Here is a 22703-nt window from a genome sequence, read left to right on the forward strand (position 1 = left end):
GTTCCACCTTCTGGCAGAATAATGGCTATTGCTGAGGTGCCTATTTATTTATTATTTTTAGAGTGTGCAGAGTATGTAACATCCCACCCTAGATCCTGCCCTGGTTATCAAAGCTGAGGTTCATCAGCACATCTTGCTGTGATCCTTGGCTGGTCTGAGAGCACCATGGCATTCATTGTTTATGAGACTTGTGGTACACAGGGTGCTTTAAATATGGCCATAATTTTGAAATTTGTGTGCGCTGGAAGGCATCTAATTCTGTAGCATGCACATTATCTTTAGCTGCCTGCTTTAATATTCAGCAAATAATTTGAATATCCTGCATAGAAGACCACAGAAACTTAGCTTTTGTGTTTATTTATTGATTTTTATGGCTCTCAGAAGCAGGTTTTACAGCATGGTTCTGATGTGAATTTTGGGGTTCATGGCCTGTCTGATGAATGTCATTCATGTTTGTAGGGGATAGCTGACACTGTGATTGCCTGTAAGGTCTGGTTTCATGTTTTGAAGGTAGTGGATTTACAGATGCTTTGGCTCCATCCTTCTTCCTGTGTCCGGAAGATGTGAAGATTCCTGCCTGAATTATTGGCATTGGTGTTGCTGTGTGGATTTACCTAATGGGCAATCATTCTGTGTAACAGCCTCCCTTGGGACAGGTATTTCAGGTTCAGTAGTAGCCAACTATAACCCTGGAGCAACAGGGGAATCTACCTTTGCTGCAGAATAAATGGGGTTTCGATCAGCCTTGGTGAACAAGGCCATTGCCTTGTTAAAATACCTCCATCTACAGCAGATGCAGCAGTGCTGGGAAATTTTAGGGAAAGTAGAAATTCCCCTTCTCCCTGTTGTTGTTTTAAAAGCTTCACCCAGACTTGAATTGAGTAGAAAAACTAATTGCTTTTCATTTTAAAACTAGAAGCAAATCACAGGGGATCTAATTAAAATTCCAGTGTCTGAAAGGAAATATGCCATATACATCTGAAAAAGTAGTTGCTTAAAAATTAGTAGTATCTCTGTACCACACAGTGCAGGCTCAGAACAGTTTGAACACCCACATACTTAATTTCAAAATTTAAAAACTGTCATTACCCAATTTGCTCAGTTATTCTGAAATTCCATTTTGATCATAGCCCAGTAAGTTCAAAGATTGATGAAGATATAAAAAGGCAATGACAGTTCATTGCATGTTTATAACAACATTGGGCAATGAGGTTTTTGATCAAAACTATCATCTTGACACAGTAGTGTTCATTGCCAGTAAAGTTTGAAAAATGAGAAGGCAAAGACCAAGGTTTCCAGCAAAGCTGGCAGCCTTCCTTGCTTTGTCAGCTCATCTGCATCACCATGGAAAGGCCTCACTCCTGCAGCATCCCAAAATGCTCCTTCAGCTTTCTGCTACCAAGTGTTTGGTGACCCTGACCCTAAGGTGTGTGCTGCTGCCAGGACATGAGTTGTCATGCATGACTCAGTTCTTCATTTGGACTTCCTCAATCTCCTTGGAAGCTTGCAGTGCCTCCCAGACTGGAACTGTCAGACCTCTCCATCTTCTTGTGGTTCAAAAGCAGCAAAATGGTTCTGGTTTTCCACTGTGACCATAAGAATTAAAATGAGTACAAGCTTAATAAATGAAACAACAGAAGTTATTTAGCTATGGGCCTCTGATCACTCTCTCCCCTCTGCACTTGGGATATACTGGGAATGAGTTAAACAATGCCCAGTTTTGGATGAAGACTTGAATTGTTTTGTATTCAACTGTGAACTTGTTGTTAGTCTTAGCTAACAATATGAAAGGAAACCAAGGCAAAGGAAAACAAACCTGTTGCTCAAACTCTTTGTTTTTAATTTAGCTTGCTCTTGATGAAGCAGATTGTGGAGTGGTCTGGAATTCACTTACCTCTCCAGTTCTCTCATCACCTCATGACACATGTTCCATCAGCCTGGGGCTGGTTTAATCTCAACCAGCTGCTATTTTTCCCCTTGCAGACTTGCAGACCAGATGGAGTTTGCTGGCCTGTGCTGCACTGTGGCCATCCTCATACCCCAGGAGGTGCCAGCCTGTTTCCCCTCTCCTCCTCCTCCCTCCCTGCCCCGACACACGTGCCAGGTGTGCACACCTTGCCCACAGAAGCTGTGCAGAGATGCTGCTGCAGACTTTTGTGCCCCTTTTGTGAGGCTGAAGTGGGAGGGAATGTTGCCTTCAGCTGAGCACTGTGCTTATATTCTGCTCCTGCTCAGTGGAACAGCAAAGGTGTGTGGATAACTTGGATTGAAATTATTGTGACTTAATTATAAGCTTAATTACAAGCTTCAGTAGGTTGCTGGATGGGACTGTAACCTCAGGATCACTGCTGCCCTGAGGGGCAAGCCGGGCAACTTGAGCTTCTGAAACAGAGACAAGTCCTTTGCAGATGGCTCATGCTTGAGGTTTGACTTTTCAACATGGCTTTTAAAATAAAACCATTTTATATGGGATCTAAATTTAAAACCATTTCTGATGTACCTTGCGGTGTATTGCTTTTCCAGAATCTATTTCATTTTCCTGGTCTTATTTTAGTGCTATATTGTTGTGTTTGCACAAAGAAATTGCTGTTGACACATTTACTATGGATAGTTTCTCTTCTGTGCCTGTATTAATGATGGGACAGAGCAAACCACTTCATGCCCAATACAATGCACACTCACTGATGTGGAGCTTCTAAATTCATCCATGTCTTTGAAATATTTCTGTAGTTAGTTTGTAAATGATCCTGGCGTTCAGAAGGGCTTTCTGCATGATGGTTGCTTTCTACTTTGAAATAAAATACATTGCAATAAACCACTCACCATGATTACACACCATATGACAAAGCCTAGTGAAAAAAAAACCACACCAAAAATTACCTGTTTTTTCTTCTTGTCTGTATAGTTTCACCAGTAGTTTCATTTTCACGGTAAAGTACTATTTCAGAGAAGTGGTAGTTAGTGTGAATGCTGATAGGTTTTAGCCCAATCATCTTACATATAGATAGTAATTTTATTATGTGCAGTTTTCATGGTATATCCCTTTTTTTCCTCAGTGCGTTTTGCATTCAACCTTAGCATACATTGGGAAGAAATGTTTTCTTACTGTTTATTTTTCCTGAAACTGTCATTGTGTCTCTTCTAAGTCAGGTTTTTCATTGACAAGTGTTAGGAAAAGCTTGTAGATAGAAATTACTGCAAAATAATAAAAGACTCTCTTTTCTATGGGTGGTACATTACTTACCTGAAAGTGAGAAATGAAACATACCCTTTAAATTATTTTTAAAGGAGGAAAAATAGTGGTAAATCTGTGTCAGAACATTTCTTTAGCAAGCTAATGCTCAAAACTCAAAGACTCAAAGCTCCATATTTCCAATTATTTGTGACTACAATGTGCAATTCAAAGTCTTTCAGAACACTGAAAACTTACTTCATTTGTTTCAAATGTGAACAAAATGGTTTTGAACTGTTAATTTTTGCTTTCTTAAACAGGTAGCAGCCCCTTGGACAGTCCCAGGAACTTCTCTCCAAATGCACCTGCTCATTTTTCCTTTGTTCCTGCCCGAAGGTAAGGCAAGATCTGTTCTCTTTGGACTGGCAAGCAAATAGTCTGTGCATTTTATTTACAGATGGCCTATGAGTTAGAACATTCTGATTGTGCTTTACTTTCTTTGATGTCTCCAATTTTGTTTTATTTTACTCCTTATGGCTTACATCCTGGCAGCACCAGAATGTATTAGGGGCTTTTCAGACCTAGAAAAAGATAAAGTAAATGAAGCAGTTAATGCTGCCTGAGGAAGAGGCAGTGTTCTCCCTGAAGAACGACGTGTAGGGCATGTGATATGACACATTATTTAGTCAAAGTGACATTAAAGCCAGTCATGATTAGGGTAATTGTAACTTAGTTGTAGTCCTAGATGTTGCTCTCACTGAGGTGTATTGAAAATGTACTGATCTTCTTTGCTGTGTCCGTACAAAGGTATAAAAATACCTTAATTTAGGTGTGTACCACCCTGTGTCTTCATTCCCTGCCTTCTCACTGGTAGTGACTCCTGACTTTTCTCTGCTGTCTTGGGCATTGATGTCAAGAGAACATTACTACTCAATGAGGAAAATAGCTGATAATTGAAATTGCAAGTCTAAGAGAACCTCTACAGGAGCAGCACTGAGAGACCCCAGTGTGGAGCTGTCATTTGTCCTGCATCAGGGCTGGACAGGTGCTGCTCATGCTGTGTGTCAAACTGCTGGGAGGAAATCTGATCCCACAGCGGTGGATTTAGTGTGAGGAACAGGAATGAGAGAATAGAGACAGCTGGGAAAAGCAGAAAAATGGTGATTTGAATGTTGAGTCCCAGCAGGTAGGCAGAAATGGATAATGATACAGAAAGTTAAATTTTGTGAGAAAGAAAGAACAGGGAAATTGGAGAGCTCCCAAGCAGTGCTTGTGCATAGGAGGTGGGTTATTAGATTAAAGTGTGAGGAAGGTATTTTGGATTTATTAAACTCTACCTTAGTTGAAAAAAACCCAGTCTGTGTATAAATGATCTGAGAATAGGAAATGTGTGATCATCCTGAGAGGAAGTAAGTTCTTGGAGAAAGACAGATTTAGCTTGAGGACTAGTTAGAAAAAATGATAAGTCTCAACACTTCAGAGAAGAATAAAGGGTTAGGATTTGATGGAATAAAGTACACTCTTTATCTGAATGGCAGGAAAATCCTGGAACATTTCTCCATTGAGGTGATTTGCTAGAAGACCTGGTGTCCTTGAATTCTGTGTGAAGCAGACTTTGGTCTTCTAGTCTTATGTAAGAAAATGCTTTTTAATAGCACATGAAATGCAAGAGACGGGATATGTATTTTCCTGTTGCCTCAGAGGGAAAATTAGTGCTTTACCTGCAGCTTAAACAACTCAAATGGACTCATCCACATTTGTTTTTAAAGCCTGATCTGGATGTATTCAATAAGCTCTGTTGAAATCAGCTGAACTTTTACCATTTTTCACAGTATCTGAAGTATCTCACAGGAGTTCTGGATCCTGGAAAACAGTAGAAAAGTTGCAGCAGAAACAGCAGTTATTGTCAAACCTCAATGTAATTTTTCAACATCATGTTTCAACTTGATCCTTCAATATGGCTTTCTAAAACTCTGAAGAGTGCTCTTTCATACTTTTCAACTTTTAAAATCTAATTTTTAAAGAAATAGGTGAATAAAGGTTAAGCCTGTCCTGTTGAGTGCCGTGGTTCATTTTATAGTATTCATGTTCCTCTCTATACTTTTCCTGCCAGGGAAAAGAACACTTAAGCACTGCTTGTTTTAGAAACCTGTTTCTATTTTCTGCCTGCATTGCAGCCTGAATAGCTATGCCAGCAGTAACAACAGATACATGCTGGATTACCCCATACTGGTATCAGAATAACTTCTATATGATGGAATTAAGGAATTACAAGTGTGGTGCCAGAGAAATGGATATTTCACAGTACCCTTTTCATTGGCATTGCATGGGGCTTAAGAGATCAGGCCCTTGCCTGATTTCCTGCCTTTGCCATCTCAGGAATTACTTGTTGCTGATTTCTGCCTTTTTAGCAGTGTAATTTGTTCATTTATTATCCTGTTTGGACATAATTTGTGAATGCCATTATTTCTTTATAGTCCTATGATGTGTTCTTTCTTGAGATGGGATAGGAAACTTGTTTGGAAAGTTTGTGTTATTGTAAAGCCACTACAGTTTCCTGCAAGGTTGTCCTTAGTCTGACTTGTGATTAACCATAAATCCCTTTTTAGATACCCTTTCAATGATTGTGTCATAGCCACAACACTATGGGCAGGAATGTATGGTTAATTCTGCTCATACTCACTAAAACTGATATTGCAGGAATACCAGTAACAGAAGATGAAGGGGTTTTTTTCAGAAATCACATGCATCATTTACTGCTCCCTCTCTCATAATTATTGTACAATTTTTTTCCACACAGCCATGGACACAGAGCAGACAGGTAATGTGGATCCCATTGCTGCTGTTTGTGTGTGTGTGTAAAGCTTGTGTCCCTAACAAGTTCATGCTGTAACAACCCCATTTAGGCATTCAGCTTCTAGTCTTTGTAGTAGAAACAGAAAATCTTGATATTTTGGCTTAAAGCAATAAACAGGTAGCGCTCTGGTGAAGATGTGTTGTTTTTCTAACTCCTTGTTTGAAATTGATCTGCTTCTTCGTGAAATAGCATTTAGCTGCCATAAAAACACCCCCATAATTAACTAATTAAAATATCATTTTAGACGCAAAATTTGTTGTTTGCATGTCTTTGTTAGGCTAGCAAAGCATCTATAATAAATAAAAAAACCTAAAGCTGTCATTCCAAGTGTCTTATTCTGAAGTAATATTGCACGTTGTCTCGCTAAAAGTATGTTTATTAACAAAACAATGAAGTACTTTGAAATGCTTTGCATAAATGTAGGAAGAATTTGCTTTAAAGGTTTTTCCTCTCCCTTGATTTGGAAGATTTTCACTCTTGTCCCACTTCTTTCTGCTAGAGTAGAGCTGATGTGTTTGTCCTGACTCTTAGCACATTGCTTGCCTGGATTGCATCAGCAGAAAACAGCCTAAGCATGAAGGGCTGTGCTGGAATTTCTAATTGAGAAAGATATTTTCTTTTAACTTGGTAAAAATGAAAATTCTAAAGTTATTTCAATGCACCATTTAGGTAATTCAGTTTTTTTAAAAAATCAAGCTTTTCTTTTGCAAGAAATGAATAACTTGTGCAGCAAGAAACAGAATGTTTTGCTCTGGGACTGAGGAGCCAAAGTGAGGTTGAATCATTGACATAAATATTTCCCCTGAGCCCCTGTATGTTACAAGAAACTCAATGAAGATTATTGAAGTTAGGTGTTCAATCCCTTACCACAGCATGCTACAACTTTGTAATGTGGATAGTTGTTGTTTTTCAGGGTTAAGAAAGGAATTCCATTTCACTTGAAACGATTTTGAGATTATTCTTTTACATTTAATTGTCTTGCCAGAGAAAACATCACCTGTGGCTAAATGGGGTTTAGCTGTACCATAGGCATGCAATAAAAATCTGCATTACAGACTTATTATTTTTTTAATGCATGAAGCATGAGTCTTTTTAAAACTCTATTGACATAATATTCTTTCAGTGATGTGGAACAGTGAGTTTATTTCCCTCTCATTCTAAGATAGATGACAAAGAGAGGTGTGCATCAGTGCCTGAAAATAAAAGGAACTAAACTGTAAACAGGGGTTTTTGTCTTGGTGGGCACAGATAAAGGCACCTTTATCTGGAGGCTTCATGGATATGGATAGTGGATGAGAAATATTACTGTGAAGATAACAGTTGAGGTTTTTATAATCACTATTTCAGACCTGTACCAAATATTCTATTTTATAATGCACTTGCATAAATGCACTGTATCTGTGTGTACCAAAACCTCCCATGTCTCTCCAAAGTGAGTTAGAGCTGTTCTAATTCAGCTTCATGTTATGACCAGTTACTGATAATCTGCTGCAAGAAAAAACCCAAGCAAATGGAAACTGACGTGAGGAGGAGACTTTTAACATCCATCCCCCTGTGCAACAGGACATGGCTGTCCATTTTAAGGACACCATGTGGGAAAATAGATCAGAGCTAGAAAAAGTGCTGTGAGACTGAGCTGAATGTAGTTCGGTTTCCATCCTCACTGAGACTGGGTTTGGGGGAAGAAGAGGATTTCAGGGAGGACAGCGCTGATTCTTCTCAAAGCTCTTGTGTAGTTCTTTGGTTCCTCAGTTTTGACACTGGCAAAACAAGACCTTTCTGCAGTGTCACCACAATGTTTTGTATGTTTTCCCTGAGGAATCAATATAATCAAGGAACAAGGAACATGTTTATTTGGCTACAATAGGGAAGTAACTGCTGATGTTATAGTGACTGGAGGAGAAAGGACCCTAGGTGAGATTTCTGTGATTTATTCGTGTATTTGGAGTGGGCCCCTTGGCTCTGTTCCTATCTGCTGGGTTTAATTTTCCAGCTATACCAGGAAATATGCTGGGCAGGATGCCCTCTGAGTAGGTAAACAAATTAATCTGCTTTCAGTTGATTCTTGATCTAATGTAATTTTTTTTGTCCTCAATCTGAATCTTCATTTGGAAGACAATGAGCTGCATCAGTATGATAAGCATGAGTGTCTTTTTCGAAGAAGTTTGCAAGGAGCTATTTGTATTTGTCTGTTTTAGGAACTCCAAGTTTTGTACAAGTACAAAGCATCTACTTAATGCAGGATTCTGGTGCCCCTTTGCTTTAGCTTTTCTGAGGTCACCTAGTTTTGCTTTCAAAACTTACTCTAATTGCTTTTCCACAAGTGTGGCTGTAAATAGGATACCTGATTTATCTGAATAACTCAAGGCATTAATAAAAGCGTGAGGTTAGGAGATACAGAGGAGAAGCTTACCTATTTCTCCAGAATTAGCCACACTGTGTTCCTGACTGTGATTTCTCTCATGTTTTCCCCAGAACGGACGGACGCCGCTGGTCCTTGGCCTCCCTTCCTTCATCTGGATATGGCACAAACACTCCCAGTTCAACAGTTTCAGTAAGTGACACTGACTTTTCCAAGCAATTCAGTTTCTACAAACACACCCTAACAAATCTGCTTCTGAGTCTCTACTAAAATACTGGATCTTTCTTCATTGTTTTGCTAACATTATTTAATATACTAATTATTTTAAAAATTATTTTAATTACTGGTTCTGCTGCTTTTTTCCTCCATTTCCCAGCTCCTATCATCTTGCACTTTGCCTTCACCATTGGTGAAATCCCAGTGCAGCACTTGGCTCAAGTGATCATTTGAGAGGCACGAAGTCTCCAAAGTGGCAGGACTCAGAGATAGTGCACAAATACCTTCCAGCTCTCAGCTTTTTGTAACTGGGGAATGAAATTCTTGTCTGCTTGCAAGTACTTAGTCTGAAAACCTCTTCTACTAGGCTAGCAGAAAGAGAAATTGATAAGCCACATCTGTTATTCAGCCCCAGTAATTTTAACCTCCTAATGAAGCTTTCCAGTTCTTACACCATCATTAGAAAGGTTGGCTGCAGTGTGCTTGAGTTCTGTGAGTAATACCACCAAGCTGGTAGCACCATGTTAACCCTTGTAACTCTGACATGCTTTCTAAAATGAATCTTATTTTTAGTTTAAGTCAGCTCAGCGTTGTGGTTATCCCCATTAGAACCTTGTAAAGACAAAGATAGAAATATTGGAACTATAAAGTACAGACTTAATGTAACATGCTTTTGTATGTGTCTTATGGTGTCTTCAACTGTGTGGTAACAAATCACTGCCTCTTTCCATAATACTGATCATTTGGTTTTGTATTAATTATTTAGAGTGTGCTCCTAATAATTGTAACACCTTCATTAATTAGGGCTCATTACTACACGTTATGCAAATCTTACACTGTATCGTTGTTTTCCTTGTGAACTGTTCTAAGTTCATCCATAAACTTTCTAGTGCCTCTCAAACACAAATTTATAAGGTTTTTTGGGGATGAGTGTTAAATTCAATCTATATAGAAAAAGAAGAAATTGGGGTCAAAAGTTTCCTTTCAGTATAAATTGATAATGATTAAAATTTGATTCTGCAATGTTAATCTTATCTCTATAACTTCATTTCTTCAGACACATTCTTGCAAACTCTAGTTCACACAATTTCTACCATTTGTTACTTTCTGAGGTTCAAGACATTTGTTTTCTAGTTGAGTTTGGGGTGCTTTTGTCTCCTTGGAAGGCAGGTGACCTGATTTCAATGTGCATACAGATATGTGGCCAGGAGCACAGAAAAATGTACAGGAAAAAGATGTCCCTGGTTGCACTGCCACACATTATTATACATTCAAGCACTTAAGAGCAGCTGTTAAGAAGAGGCTCTGCTTTGGCCTTTATAGTCTTAGGCTAAATCTTTATGTGCATAATCCCTGTCTAAGTCCTCTTCAAGCTATGGGAGCATGGAGCAAGCACAGTTACTTTCCATATGGATGGCGTCCAATAATAGCTTGGTCATCGGTAGTCACTGTGACAGCTTCCAGTTTGCTTGTGAAGATGACACTTTTGGAGGCCAAACTGTAGTTTTTAAAGAGTTTGTAGTTTGACCAGACTTAAAGTGGATGCCTATGGAGAAAGAAAAAGTAGCAACACCAAAAATCTGTTGGAAGCATCAGTTCTTACTTTGAAATTGGGACATCAAGGCCACTTATAGAAAGCTCGTAGCTTTCTGGCATGAGAAAGCTGAGAACTTTCTAAAGTTCTGTATTTTTTTCTGTACTCAGTAATCATATTTGTCTCTCTTCATGTTCCCAGAAATAGATAGACCATTTTGATTAATGTTTTCCAATGAAAAAAGCAAACAAACAATTCAACAAATCTGAGATAGACATGTCACATAGAAAGCATCAGTTCAAATGGTAATTTTTCAAGTGTCAGTAACAGGGAAGTGTAATGAGAAGCATAGTGATAGTTGTAGTTAGACCTGAATTCAGCTTAATTCAAGAAATTGGTTGAAACATGTAATTCCAAGGCTTTTATTTTTTTCCCCTAAGTGACTAAGTTCCTCATCTCTAGACCTTTTGCTGGTTCAGTAGTAGAAAGACTTTGAAATGGGCTGTTTAGTAAGCAGTGATGCAATTGTTGGAGCTATTAAACCTGGTATTACATTTCTAAGCCAATCCTATTATCTCAGTATTTCACAGATTAGAATTAATTTGAATTGATCTGAATAACGCCTCTAAAGTTGATAAGCAGTGTTATTGCTGCATAGACTTGGAAACTGAAGTAAGAGGCAGTGAAGGGGCTTGTCAAAAGGACACAATGAATTAGTGCTGCAGACAGGAATTTAACAGAAGTTTGGGTTTCCATTTCATATGATCAGTCCTCAAGATTGTTTCTCTCTCAAGCAAGAAAAGGAAGCCAGTACACCTTTGCTCTGGTGGATGTGCCAGTGGAAAATGAAATATCAAGAAGGTCCCAGTCCATTCTGTGTCCTGCTGGTTGAGCTTTTGTATGAGAGCAAGAGCTGACCCCCATCTCTGTGACCAGAGATCACCTGCTGTACCAACCTACTGAACAGCCCAAGGCATTTACCTAGTCCTAGGTCAGTGTGTGAGGACCTGTAGATTCTGCTTTACGTTTTGCTTCCAAATGAGGTGTGATACTTCAATCAAAACCAAACCACATTTACCCTTTTCTTACAAATCATGAAGACCAGATGTGGCATCAGACCAACATTGAAAAAGCTGAAGAAGACCTTTCTAGTTAGGTGAATCAGTTAGATGGGCCAGTATACAATTATTTTTAAACAGTTAATCTGCTCTTCATTTTCTAGATGCAGAGTGAGTTTACAATCAACAATAACATAGATTGATTTTTTGTTTTTTACTGGAGAATAGTTGGGTAATTCTGCATCTGTAATTAAGACACCAGGGGGATATTTGTATTAGTCTGCTGCAAATATTGAGTAGTGGGATGTGATTACCTGCAAATCAATGCTTCAGAAGTGTTTCACTTTGCTTTCATGCTTTTTCACTGAAAGGTCATATGCCTTAATACTGCTAGAGAAGCCCTTGGCAGAGAATGTCCATGGTCTTTATCTTCAGGGCATTCATTAATTATTCTCTGGAATTCTAAACTTTGTGATCTGATTGCTTTTAAGGAGAGGAAGTGGAGGGAGGATTTTGCTGTGCTGTCCATGGGCTGACTAGCGCTGCTTCCCCAGTGATTGTGCTGTTGGGAAACATAAAGTTTTTAATGATTTTTCTAGATTATAAGTTTTGATTTTTTTTCTTTCTAATTCAAGTAACTATGTGCTAAACTAATTTGTTTTGAATCAGACATGCATTTGCAATACCAGAACCTGGGTATCTGTTAAGGCAGGTTTTTAAGTGTCTTTAGTACTTCCTTTTCTGTAAAATGCCTCTGTGCAGTGCAGTGGGAGTGGATCTGAAGCCAATTAAATTTTTGTCAAAAATAGGATCTTTAGGCTGATATGTTCTTATATTACCAGTTTTTCTGGTTTTTACAATACTTGGAATAACTACACCATTTGAACATTCTATGTGACTTGTTCATCTCAGATTTGCTGGCTGATGGGGTTTTTCCCCTCAGAAAATGTCAATCCAAATGATCTAGCTATATGAGAAAAGACAGATATGCTTTCTTTCCCATGCTAGGTGAGTTAAATCTTTGGTCATATGTGTTATATCGTGTATAACTCCCTCCTACCAATACTTCTGGTACTAGGATGTAGTGCTTCCAGTCTAAGTGAAGGTTGTTGTAGCAAAAGGAAAAGTTTTCCTGCTGGAACAGTGTACATAATTAATTTCATCAGATAACAAGGAGCTGTGGAACTTAGGTCAGGGTGATGTTTTTAATAAGGCCCACTGGTGTTGTTCAGTGCTACTCTGATTATTCAGCACTTCTTTTTTTATTTTCCCCTTTGTTTTTAAAGAGAATTTTTAATTTGTCCTTACGTAATTTATTTTCTTCTCTAAAATGGAAAGGGGCATTGAAGAATCACACACAAAAAAATGCATTTGTTACTTGACCTTCAGCTTTTTCTCCTGGAATGTCTAACTTTGATGTTATTAGTATTTTCCACTAATATTTCCACAAGTACTTCTTTTAATCTCAGGTTTTATGAGGTTCACAAATTAACACAGTTTCATGTCTGTTATTATCACAGAACGTGTCATATAAATGCATCAACTTATTTGCAGAAGAATAAAATGTTTAGTTCACTGATGAGAAACTTTGTTAGTCTTACAAGTCAGATACTTTATATATTGTTGCTACCCTGGTTAGAGAAGAAGCCTGATGGGTAATGAAAAGGAGAAATAAAATCCTGATCATTTACAATAGCAATTTCCTGTGAGAGCCAATAACCAAAAAAATCTGAGGTCCACACAGCTCCATAGCATTTTGCATGCCATGAAGCTCCTGAGCTAAGAGAATATGAGATAAAAGGAAAGAAAGTTGCTCACCACTCCAGGAACCTCCTTGTTCTTTCCTGAGTGGTGCTGGTACTCACGTGCCTCCCTTTCTGTCTCCTGATAGTAAATTATCTGCATGATCAGATGTGCTGGTTCCAGAATCAGATGCAATGGTTCCCTAGCCCTCTCCCAAAGTTTTCCTGATCTGACCAGCTCTGTCATTGAATGTAAGGGTTGGCTGAGCCCAATGAGGGCAATAAAAAGAGGCACCTGGTCTGATAAATGGCTTTCTTTTCCGCTGGAGTGCGCAGTGTCTGGCAGAATCCGTTCCTCTTCCATTCATTAGCTGACCCCTATGCATGCGTTTAGTGCATTTCTTTTCTGTATTTTTTTCTGTACTCAGTCATCATGCTCATCTCAGGAGAAGCTGCACCAGCTGCCCTTTCAGCCCACGGCAGATGAACTTCATTTCCTGACAAAGCATTTCAGTACCGAGAGCATCACTGATGAGGAAGGGCGCCATTCTCCAGCCTTGAGGCCTCGGTCTCGCAGCCTCAGGTGAGCTTTGGATTGCTTGTGGAATTTTTCAAGTTGTTGGACACATTTATTGCATTTCTATATTTCTATATTCTTTCAGATCTAAGAATCATTACTTGTAGTTGCTTTGTTACATGTGTTTGAAACTTTTAATCAGCATTTAACTCACCTCATCTGATCACAAAGGATTTTTTCTCACATTGCTGAGCTTTTGGATTGCAAAGTGGTTGGTATGCTCTGCTTTTGTATTTTCACAATAACTCTATGAAAACATGATCAGCAAGTGTCTCAAACTAACTGCATAGGGTGTAGGTTTCCTTTAGTGAAGTTTCTTCTCAGAATTTTGCTGCAATATCATAAGGATGTGGTTATAACCACTTTTAATAACTTTTCTGGCAGTGCTTCAGAATAGATAAAGTCAAAACCTTAAATGGAGTTGCTCCCCAGCACGATTTTTTAATAGTGCTGAAAATGTTTCTGCTGCATTAATAATTGAATAATTTTACTTTTGGTTCAGAGAACTGGTTGTTCAAAGATAACTGTCCAGGTTATTTCCTTGTGTAGTTGATTTCTCCATACATAAAACCAGAAACAACTAGAATTTCATCTTTCACAGAATTACAGAATGGCTGAGGTTGGAAAGAATCTGTGGAGGTCATCCTGTGCAAAACCCTTTTCAAGCAGGCTGCCCAGGATCATGTCCATATAGCTTTTGAATATCTCCAAGGACAGAGATTCCACAAACTCTCTGGGCAATCTTTCTGCAGATCTCTAACAGCTATGTGGAATAAATCCACAAACACTTTGTATCATGGCAAAAGCCTCAAGTTTTGCCATGCCTTTAGTGCTGGACCAAGTGAACAAAAGTCTAGGGAAAGTCTAGACATACCTTGTGAAAGAAAAGGGTTTTTACAAGCAGGGTTGAAGGAGGTGAAGCCTTCATTCATCTGAGGATGCTGAAGGTGGATATCACCTTTAAATTAATGGACAATATTCAAAAACTCTGCCAGCTGGAATTGCTGAATCAGTGTGCCCAGCTCAGGACTTGGGTGGACATTTGTAAAAGTAGGAAGTGAAACAGGCCAGGATAGTAACAAAACCCATGGTGAATATCATGTCATGGCAGAGCTGACCTTTCAGGATTATTTGTAATTATTTGTGTGTTCTGAACTTCAGTGCAGGCTGCATGGTAATTGCATATAGACCTGCTAAGTGTAATTGCACAATAATAATCTACAGGAGCAGGTGAGTGCTGTGGGTAGTGGCACACTCAGCCAGGGACCTCCTCAGTGCCATGTAGTGAAGACTGATTGTAAATTCTGTACTAAGCCCCTTTGAACCATAGTCCTGCCACTGATAACCCTGACCCTGCTGAGCAGTGGAACTGTAGTGGCACCAGTTCTCTAGGGGTGAGGCAGCTCCTGCAGACACACATGCTAAAGCAATGATTGTCCTCTAGCACAGGTGTCATCCTGGTGTAGAAAACACTTCTGCTAATGCAAGAATCATATACATCACCACGTAAAGAGCCCAGTTTTATTTTCTTCCTTGTTAATATGGGTTATCAGGTTGCAGAGAATTTTGCCTCTGTGAGCCAATTTGAAGCAGACTGATCGTGGAGTAGGTTTATAATTTGTGGTGGGATGAGATTAATTCAGTGTTTCATATAACTGATTAATCTTCTTCTTCTCTTGGATACCTTTTCTGGCTCTCTCACTGGTTTTTAGTGTGAAAATGTCCACCCTTATTGGTATTCCAAAGCTTAGAAAGAAGTAATTTAATTTTTTCAACTCACTGTGCCTCATTTGGTTTCCATTTTGCTTATTGCCAGTCCTGTGATGCTGTGTGACTCTGAAGCACCCTTGCAACTACCAAGCATTCGTGCTGGCCCTTGCAGCTCCAAGGAGAATGGATAGGTCACTCCAACCAACTGCAGCAATGTTTGCAGGAGCAAAATCCCTCTCACAGAGGGCAGCCTGTGCTTGTAAACAAATGCTGAAACACATGCAGACCAGACATTGTTCACTGCACAAAGCTTGCTTATTTATTTGCCCACACTTTAGAGTTACCCCACTTGGTGAGAAGATATTTTCACTTACTTAAAAGCTGAGAACAGCTTTTGTTTTTCAACATTGAATTCAATTAAGCACTAATTTCCTTAAAATGTATTTTTTCACTCAGTGGTCTTGTTTGATCAGCTTTAATGAAAAGCAGATGAACAAAATACATCAGACATTTCCCTTAATTGGCAGTCATGGCTTTATAATTTAAAAGATGGTGTCATAGTTAATGATGGTGTCATACACATAGTTAATGTGTATTCATTTTCCTTCCTATATGACTGCAGTTTTACATCTGTTTTTGAGAGAGGAAGTGGCATTTTGAGATGTCACTGCCAAATGCTGAGATTGTTTCTTCGTCTCTGTAATCCAAGATATTTTTTTTAGAAGTGCAGATGATCATTTTATGCTACTGGGTATAGAATATTGCCTAGATGTAACTTTTGGAAAAATACATGTACTTTTTTGGCTAGAAATGTACCATTTTCTAGCTGCAAATGTTCTGTTCATACAGAGCACTCTTAATGATCAAACTGGATGATAAAACTTACAAAGTGTGCAGTCATGGAGGGTGCACTGACAGATTGGTAGCACCTCTGCTTTGCTTGAGGTGTTCTGCCAGTGTGCCTTGAGGATACTCATCTTTTATTTAATCATGTCTTATTTGAAATGCCCAGAATTTCTGCCCTGAAGAAATGGCACTGGCTCTTTCCCAGCTGCTTCCCTCTGCAGGGGGAAAGAGGGAACAAGAGACCAGTGCTGGAATGAGAGGTGTGACATCCTTATAAAGCTGCTTGCAAAATCCAGGAGCCTGTACTCTCATCTGTCTCAAAAAGATCCAGTGCTCACATGCTCAGTCAAAGAACATCTTTCTATGTGATCCACCTGTTTAGGTGCTTGTAGTGTGTCTTCTGTAGAAGAAAAGACTTCTTTATTACCTGTAGAAGTAGTTCCTAAATATCATCTCTCAACTGTTCTCTCTCTCTCTTTTTTTTTTTTTTTTTTTTTTTTTTTTTTTTTTTTTTATAATGCAACCTTCAAATTCTTTAAGTTATTGACCAACAGGGAGATCCCCAGGCTACATTTGTTTTGTTCAGATCAATCCTAGACTTCACCTGAACAAGATCTTTTCTCCTTGGAGTAAAAAACATGAAAAGTTGTGAATACTTGCACTAAACTTGGCATCATTACTCTTTTTAAGTTAAAGAGATGCTGCCTTCCATCTTTTCCCAGTTCTCTTCACTTGTCATCTTTAGCAGTTGCTCACATGTGGGAATGTGTGGATAATGTCAGAGATAAAAGTAGAGTTAACTAATAAAGACTTTTTCAGGAGCTGCCTTTGTGCAGTCACTCAGCCCACCAATCTGCCCATTTTTCTTGATCTCTTTTTGTGTTTCAGGATAATGTTGTCTAGGTAAAAAGGGCAGAAGATTGTTGCAGTGAATTTTTATGTAGTTGAATTAGATGAGATCATCCTTCTTCATCTCTTTGCAGGGTAGTGCTTTTTAAATGCAATCCCCCAGCCTGACTTTTAGCACACTGGATCCTGCTGTTAAGAATATACAGACAAAACAACTGGAAAATGCCAAAAAAGACTCCTGATGATAAAATGCCTAAGAAGCAATAGGTGTTGTGGAAACCAGTGGCCTACACAGTCCATTTTTATCTTTCATCCTGCAGGCTGTGGGGCTCTCTCCTCTCAGTGCACTTCAGAGGCAGCTTTAACCACTTGAGTAACCGTGGTGTGTTCATCCCTTCACGCTGCTCTCAGGCAGGGCCATCCACCACAAGCTGTGGAGCAGGGATTCAATCCCCATGGATTTGAGAAAGGATAATAGTTTTATATTCTACAGCACAAGGCATCTATTCCTTCTAAAAACACATTCTAACTGCATTACAGATAATGTTGGTCTCTTTTTTTCCTTTCTCAAGACGGTGTGTCCTGTGAACTTGACTTGAAAAGATTTTTCAAAGTGGTTGGTTTTACATTTATTAACTTTTGGGTTCACTCACCTTTTTTGTGGTTTTCCGTTATGAAGAAAACTGGGTATCCTTATTTGTTCTTTGCACTGCTTGTTACTCCAACTTTGTGTTTTCATTCTAAAGCAGTCTCAGTTTTTGCTGGCATGCATAAAACTCCTGAAATATTGGAAAGCAGAAGTTGCAGCCCCTGCTGCTGGGGAAGTTTTCTGACTTCTAGTATTAATGTAACTTTCATTACCTCAAAGATTTAAATATTTATTTCCTGGGAGAAGAGGAAGGCTCACCTTCAGCAGGAGGCTTATTTTAGTGCCTACTTTATCCAACTTTAGCTCTCTAGTTTTCAAATTCCTTATTTTGTGTGTCTGGAAATGACAGAAAATTAAAGCCTATAGCTCTATGTTTCCCATGAGAACTGACTTCGATCATATCCTGTAAATACAACCTAATTAAACCTTTATATACAGTGTGAAAGCAGAGGGAAACAGTGCTTTCAGCTTTTTTGTTTTTTCCTAATAAGTACAGCTGTCATAGTGAAGGAGAAATTACCTATTCATAAACATGTCGGTTTTATTTAGTCATCCTTAAACTAGATTTTGTGAGATTTAAGTTATTGCGTAAACGTTGCTCCTCAAAATAGCTCTCTATAAGCTATTTTCACTTTGAAGCATCAGATAAGGAGACATGAGTTTTGACAGGTTGAAGGCAACAGAAATCTTTGTGGGAGATAGATATCCCTGAAAATCCACCTCCACGTTGTCTCATAAAGAGGAGGAAGCGTGAAGGAGGGGAAAAGAGAGTAGTTTTTCATTCTGCTGTTAAGCTTAAGGGGACAGATATTATTCTTCTAATGTCTGCTCTGCTGAAATGAAAAAGTCACTGACAATAATCACTTCTTTGACCTACCTATCTGCACCAAGGAAAGGGAAGGAGCCTGCCTTTTGTTTTAAATTTTATGCACGTGCACAGCATGTGTCCTCTGTTTTGCAGAAAATAATCTGTTCTTCTCTGAGGCTTGAAATGTTAGATTGGTTTGGTTCTGCCTGTGAAATTTTTTGGTGCTGGATAGATGTGTGAAGCTTTTGCATTTGAAAAGATGTCATGCCAGTAAAATGTCTTAGACTCCTTTTATCTTATTTCTAAATTTCCTTGTGTTCTCCCTTGGTGGCATTCAGTTATCTGCCCAGTCCTTGTTCCTTTTTCACCTGGTTGTGTCCTAGAGGTGCTGTAGAGAACCTGGCAGTGCTTGGCAGACAGTCTTTAGTTAGTTAGGTATCCAGCTAATTAGTTCCTTAGTTTCCCAACCTAAGAATCAACATTAGAAATTATGATGCAGTATATTATGTTGCAGTCTTGCTATAATCAGCTAGACATTTAATTTGACCTCGTATATTGAGCAAATTTTATTTTGGGTGACAATGTGCCCCTTGATCTGGAGTTTTATCCAGAGATTTATGGGTATTCTGTTGTTTTGATTGTTAGAAAGTGGTAGAAGGTGAGAGACAAAACTGCAAATGCCCAAGGAAGCACTTTCTTACCAATTGGTGTGCACAGAAATTTTTTTGTAAACAAAAGCAAACACAGTAAATTCTCCTATCATGGGTCTCCCTAAGGAAATTCTACATCTGCTGGCAGGACAGCTCAAGTAGCCTGATTTCTGCAGAGCTCTTAATTTCCTGTATCCGTATGAATAAAGTGCCTTGAAAGCAAAAGGCAAAATCCCTCATGTTTTATTGTAGCCCTAAGACAGCAAATACTTAAGCATGTACAAATTTTACTGTTAAAGTGAAGTGTGTGCCTCAGTATTTCTGTGTAAGTATCAAAGGGCTCATATATACTTGTAATTTATACCTCACTTAGATCACACAGAGAAAAATTACATCAGAGAAAAATAAATTCTTCAGTAACTGTGTTCACCAAGTCCTCCAGCTCCATATGAAGTACCAGTAAACAAGTGTGGTGTTTGTGTCAGCATGTTTGGTCTTAAGAGAAAAAAGGATAAGGATAGCAGGCTAAATGTGCAGGGGAATTTGCTTATAACTCTGCAATTTAAATGTTTTTACCCGAATGTTTAATTATGTCATACATTACATATGAATATAAATGTAAGTTTCTTTTTAAAGAAAACTCTTCTTGATTAAAAATAGCTATCTATGAAGCTAAGGGAAGTTGATGAAAATGTCTTTTTACTTGCTATTCATAACATACAAATCAGTTTTCTTCTTCTTCAACATAAGGATTCAGTGACAGATTTAATCTGAAGTGCATTTTCTCAAGCTAAGGAATAAGCAGTAATAAAAACAAGACATGATGTAATTAATGGAATATCAGTACAAGGCATAAAAAGAGTTTGGTACTGCTGCAATCTGTGATACAATGAGTTAAATTTTCTTTGAATTGCTAATATATGTTGCCAAAAGAATGTTTTTTGCTCTAAATAGGTTAGCAGGAAGGTAGTAACTGTAATGCATTCCAAGTTTAAAATGCATTTATTCCATTTAGAGAGATCGATTTCATCCTTCACTAGCAAGTTTGAAATGTTTGAAGGCATTTAAGATAAAATTGTATCTTTTGACATAGAGTACTTTTAGGAGTATTTACTTCTCTTAAAATCATGAAGGCAATGATCATGTAAGATGCCAAATAATAGAAGCCCTTGTTTGTTTTGAACATTGAAACAAGGTAGCTGGAGCTGAGCTGCTGCAGGCGATCTGTAGCTGGGGATTATCTGCATTACCTCATCCGCCTGTCCTTGGTGGCAGAGTGAGTCAGAGCCCTGCATACCATCAGATGTGATGAAACAAGATGCAACCTTTCTTTAAAAAACCCACCCAAACAGTAACATAAATGCAGCTTGTCAAGATTTACTGTCCTGTTTTTTTTATTTTTTGAGTGCCTTAAAGTTTCTTGCAAACTGTGCATAGATGCATATGGATCCATGGTGTAATGTGCATCAAGGGAATGCATAAAAGAACTCTGTCCCTGTTGCCTGTGGGATTTATTTTATATGTAAGATTTAGCTGAATAACAGTGCTCGTGCAGTATCCTTCAGACAAAGCAAAACAAATCACCCCAACTTCCTTACTTCCTATTGCCCTGCTCCCTTCTGGCACTGGAGACTCCAGAGCTCAGTGTGATTTTTTTTGGAGTAGGGCTGCTCCTGCTTCCATGGAGGGCAGTCACAGGATGAAGGGAATAGCAAATGTATCTGCAATAAATGCACTGGGGTTCTGCAAGCTTCTGTGTTAGGGTTTGCATTCACTGGAAATGGAATAGGAGAGTTTCTGCCAGAGCCTGCGTGGGGACAGGGATGTCAGCATCTCCAGGGGACTGCAGACTGCCACTGCTTGCCAGGATCTTCTCTGAGGTCCAGCATCTGCACAGCACTGAAGTGAACTCAAAGCTTTGGAATGGCTATAGTCAATGTGGCAGCATTATGATTAGCACTGGGTTTTGAAGTTTTGGTGTGATATCTGTAAATGATAACATTATTTCTTTTCTCCTCCAGCCCTGGTCGCTCTCCAGTTTCCTTTGACAGTGAAATAATAATGATGAATCATGTGTACAAAGAAAGGTTTCCAAAGGTAAAGAAATACTTTTTGAATAATGCATTCAATGAACTTGTGTCCAAGCTCAGAATTAGTTTGTAGTGCTGGTTGGTGAAGGAGTCCAGCTTTTCAAGCAGTGATTGAGAGTTTGAAGCTGCCTCCTCATCTTCATATCTTAATTCTGCAGTAGAAGAAATAGATTTGGTGTATGTAGAGATTAAGTTGGAAAAGGCTGAATTGGTTTTTTTTGTTTGTATTTCATATTTGCTAAATTTTGATGTCTTCTATTGGCATGAGAAATTCTCACAAGAGTGAGAAGAAGAGCCATGCCTTGGCTTTTTAAAAAGCTGGATAATGAAACCTGTGGAAGCAAGTTAAAAGACAAAATCTCATTGAAATGAGTGTAAAAGATTGTGTATCCCACAGCTGTCGATATGGCCATTCCTTCCTGTTCCACCACCAGCAAAAATAGATGTTTCTCTGGCAACAGGATATCAGGGCTTATAGTGATAGAAACGCCGCGTGTTTCTTGCTTGGGGCAACGATTTTCAGCTTCCACAGTCTTGTCTGAAAGTTCTGAAAACTGCCTCACATCTTACATCCTTACTTTGGAGACCCAGGGAGGAATACAGCCTCAGGACCAAGATATTTTTATGGTCATTTACATTTTCAGAAAGCATGTTTTGATTAATTTTTGCTGTTTGCTCATGTGAATATAACTTTTGCCTCTGATGTGCTATCTTGACTCTCAGAAAACGCTACTGTATTTTGGAATATTTTTTAAGCCTCGTGCAATATGATATTGCAAATGTTTCTTTAGCACCCTACTTGTTTATGCTTTAAGGTCTGCCTTAGTAAAATCCAGGAGTAATTTCTCTTTATTCTGCACTTTTAGGCCACGGCACAGATGGAAGAACGGCTGGCTGAGTTTATTGCCTCCAATGCTCCTGAGAACGTGCTGCAATTAGCAGATGGGGTCCTAAGTTTCATTCATCATCAAGTTATTGAACTGGCCAGAGATTGCCTAGATAAATCACGTGAAGGTCTTATTACTTCTCGGTACTTTTATGAGCTGCAGGAAAACTTAGAGAAACTTCTCCAGGATGTAAGTGCCCTCTGGAAAGTAGAATATATTATTTTGATTGAAACTGTAACCAATAAGCCAGAGCTTTGATTTTAGGAGAGACAGTGTGGATTCCAGGGGAGGGGCAGTGGGTGGGGGATGTCAGGAGATCTGAGATGTTCCAATCACCTGGAACAGGATCTACTGTGGCTGGATTTGAGTAAATCACTTCACCTGTGAACTTTGTTTGTACAGAAATTAAATGGGAATATGAGTAAGTCAAAGGCAGTCTTCACCATTTATGAAAATTTGGTTTATTCAGCTGAACAAAATTACTGAAATCTTTTCTCATAAACTTCAGGACTCTGAATGACTTATTAATTACAATAGAGCCTTCAAGGAGTGAAAACACCATAGCTATTAGTGTTGCTGTAAATTTTTCACAAAAGATTTTCTTGAGCTGAGCGTAATCCAGTTGTGGGCTTTTAGTACTTGGATGTGTTTTGTGGCATTCAAAGCATATGAAAATACACAAGGGGGCGTAATTTT

At 38.7% G+C, this 22703-nt stretch overlaps 1 protein-coding gene across 5 annotated transcripts in view; it reads left to right on the top strand.

Moving 5' to 3' along the window:
* Positions 1–22703, top strand: part of MAST2 (microtubule associated serine/threonine kinase 2) — a 187161-nt gene that overhangs the window by 124677 nt on the left and 39781 nt on the right. For all 5 annotated transcript variants that reach the window (XM_058029787.1, XM_058029788.1, XM_058029789.1 and 2 more), the window contains 6 exons: positions 3493–3568; positions 5973–5993; positions 8505–8583; positions 13370–13524; positions 21052–21127; positions 21987–22196. In XM_058029787.1, the coding sequence (XP_057885770.1) occupies positions 3493–3568; positions 5973–5993; positions 8505–8583; positions 13370–13524; positions 21052–21127; positions 21987–22196 (617 nt within the window). The remainder of the gene's footprint in view (positions 1–3492; positions 3569–5972; positions 5994–8504; positions 8584–13369; positions 13525–21051; positions 21128–21986; positions 22197–22703) is intronic.

Source organism: Melospiza georgiana, chromosome 9 (genome assembly GCF_028018845.1).
Source record: "Melospiza georgiana isolate bMelGeo1 chromosome 9, bMelGeo1.pri, whole genome shotgun sequence".
Lineage (NCBI taxonomy): Eukaryota > Metazoa > Chordata > Aves > Passeriformes > Passerellidae > Melospiza > Melospiza georgiana.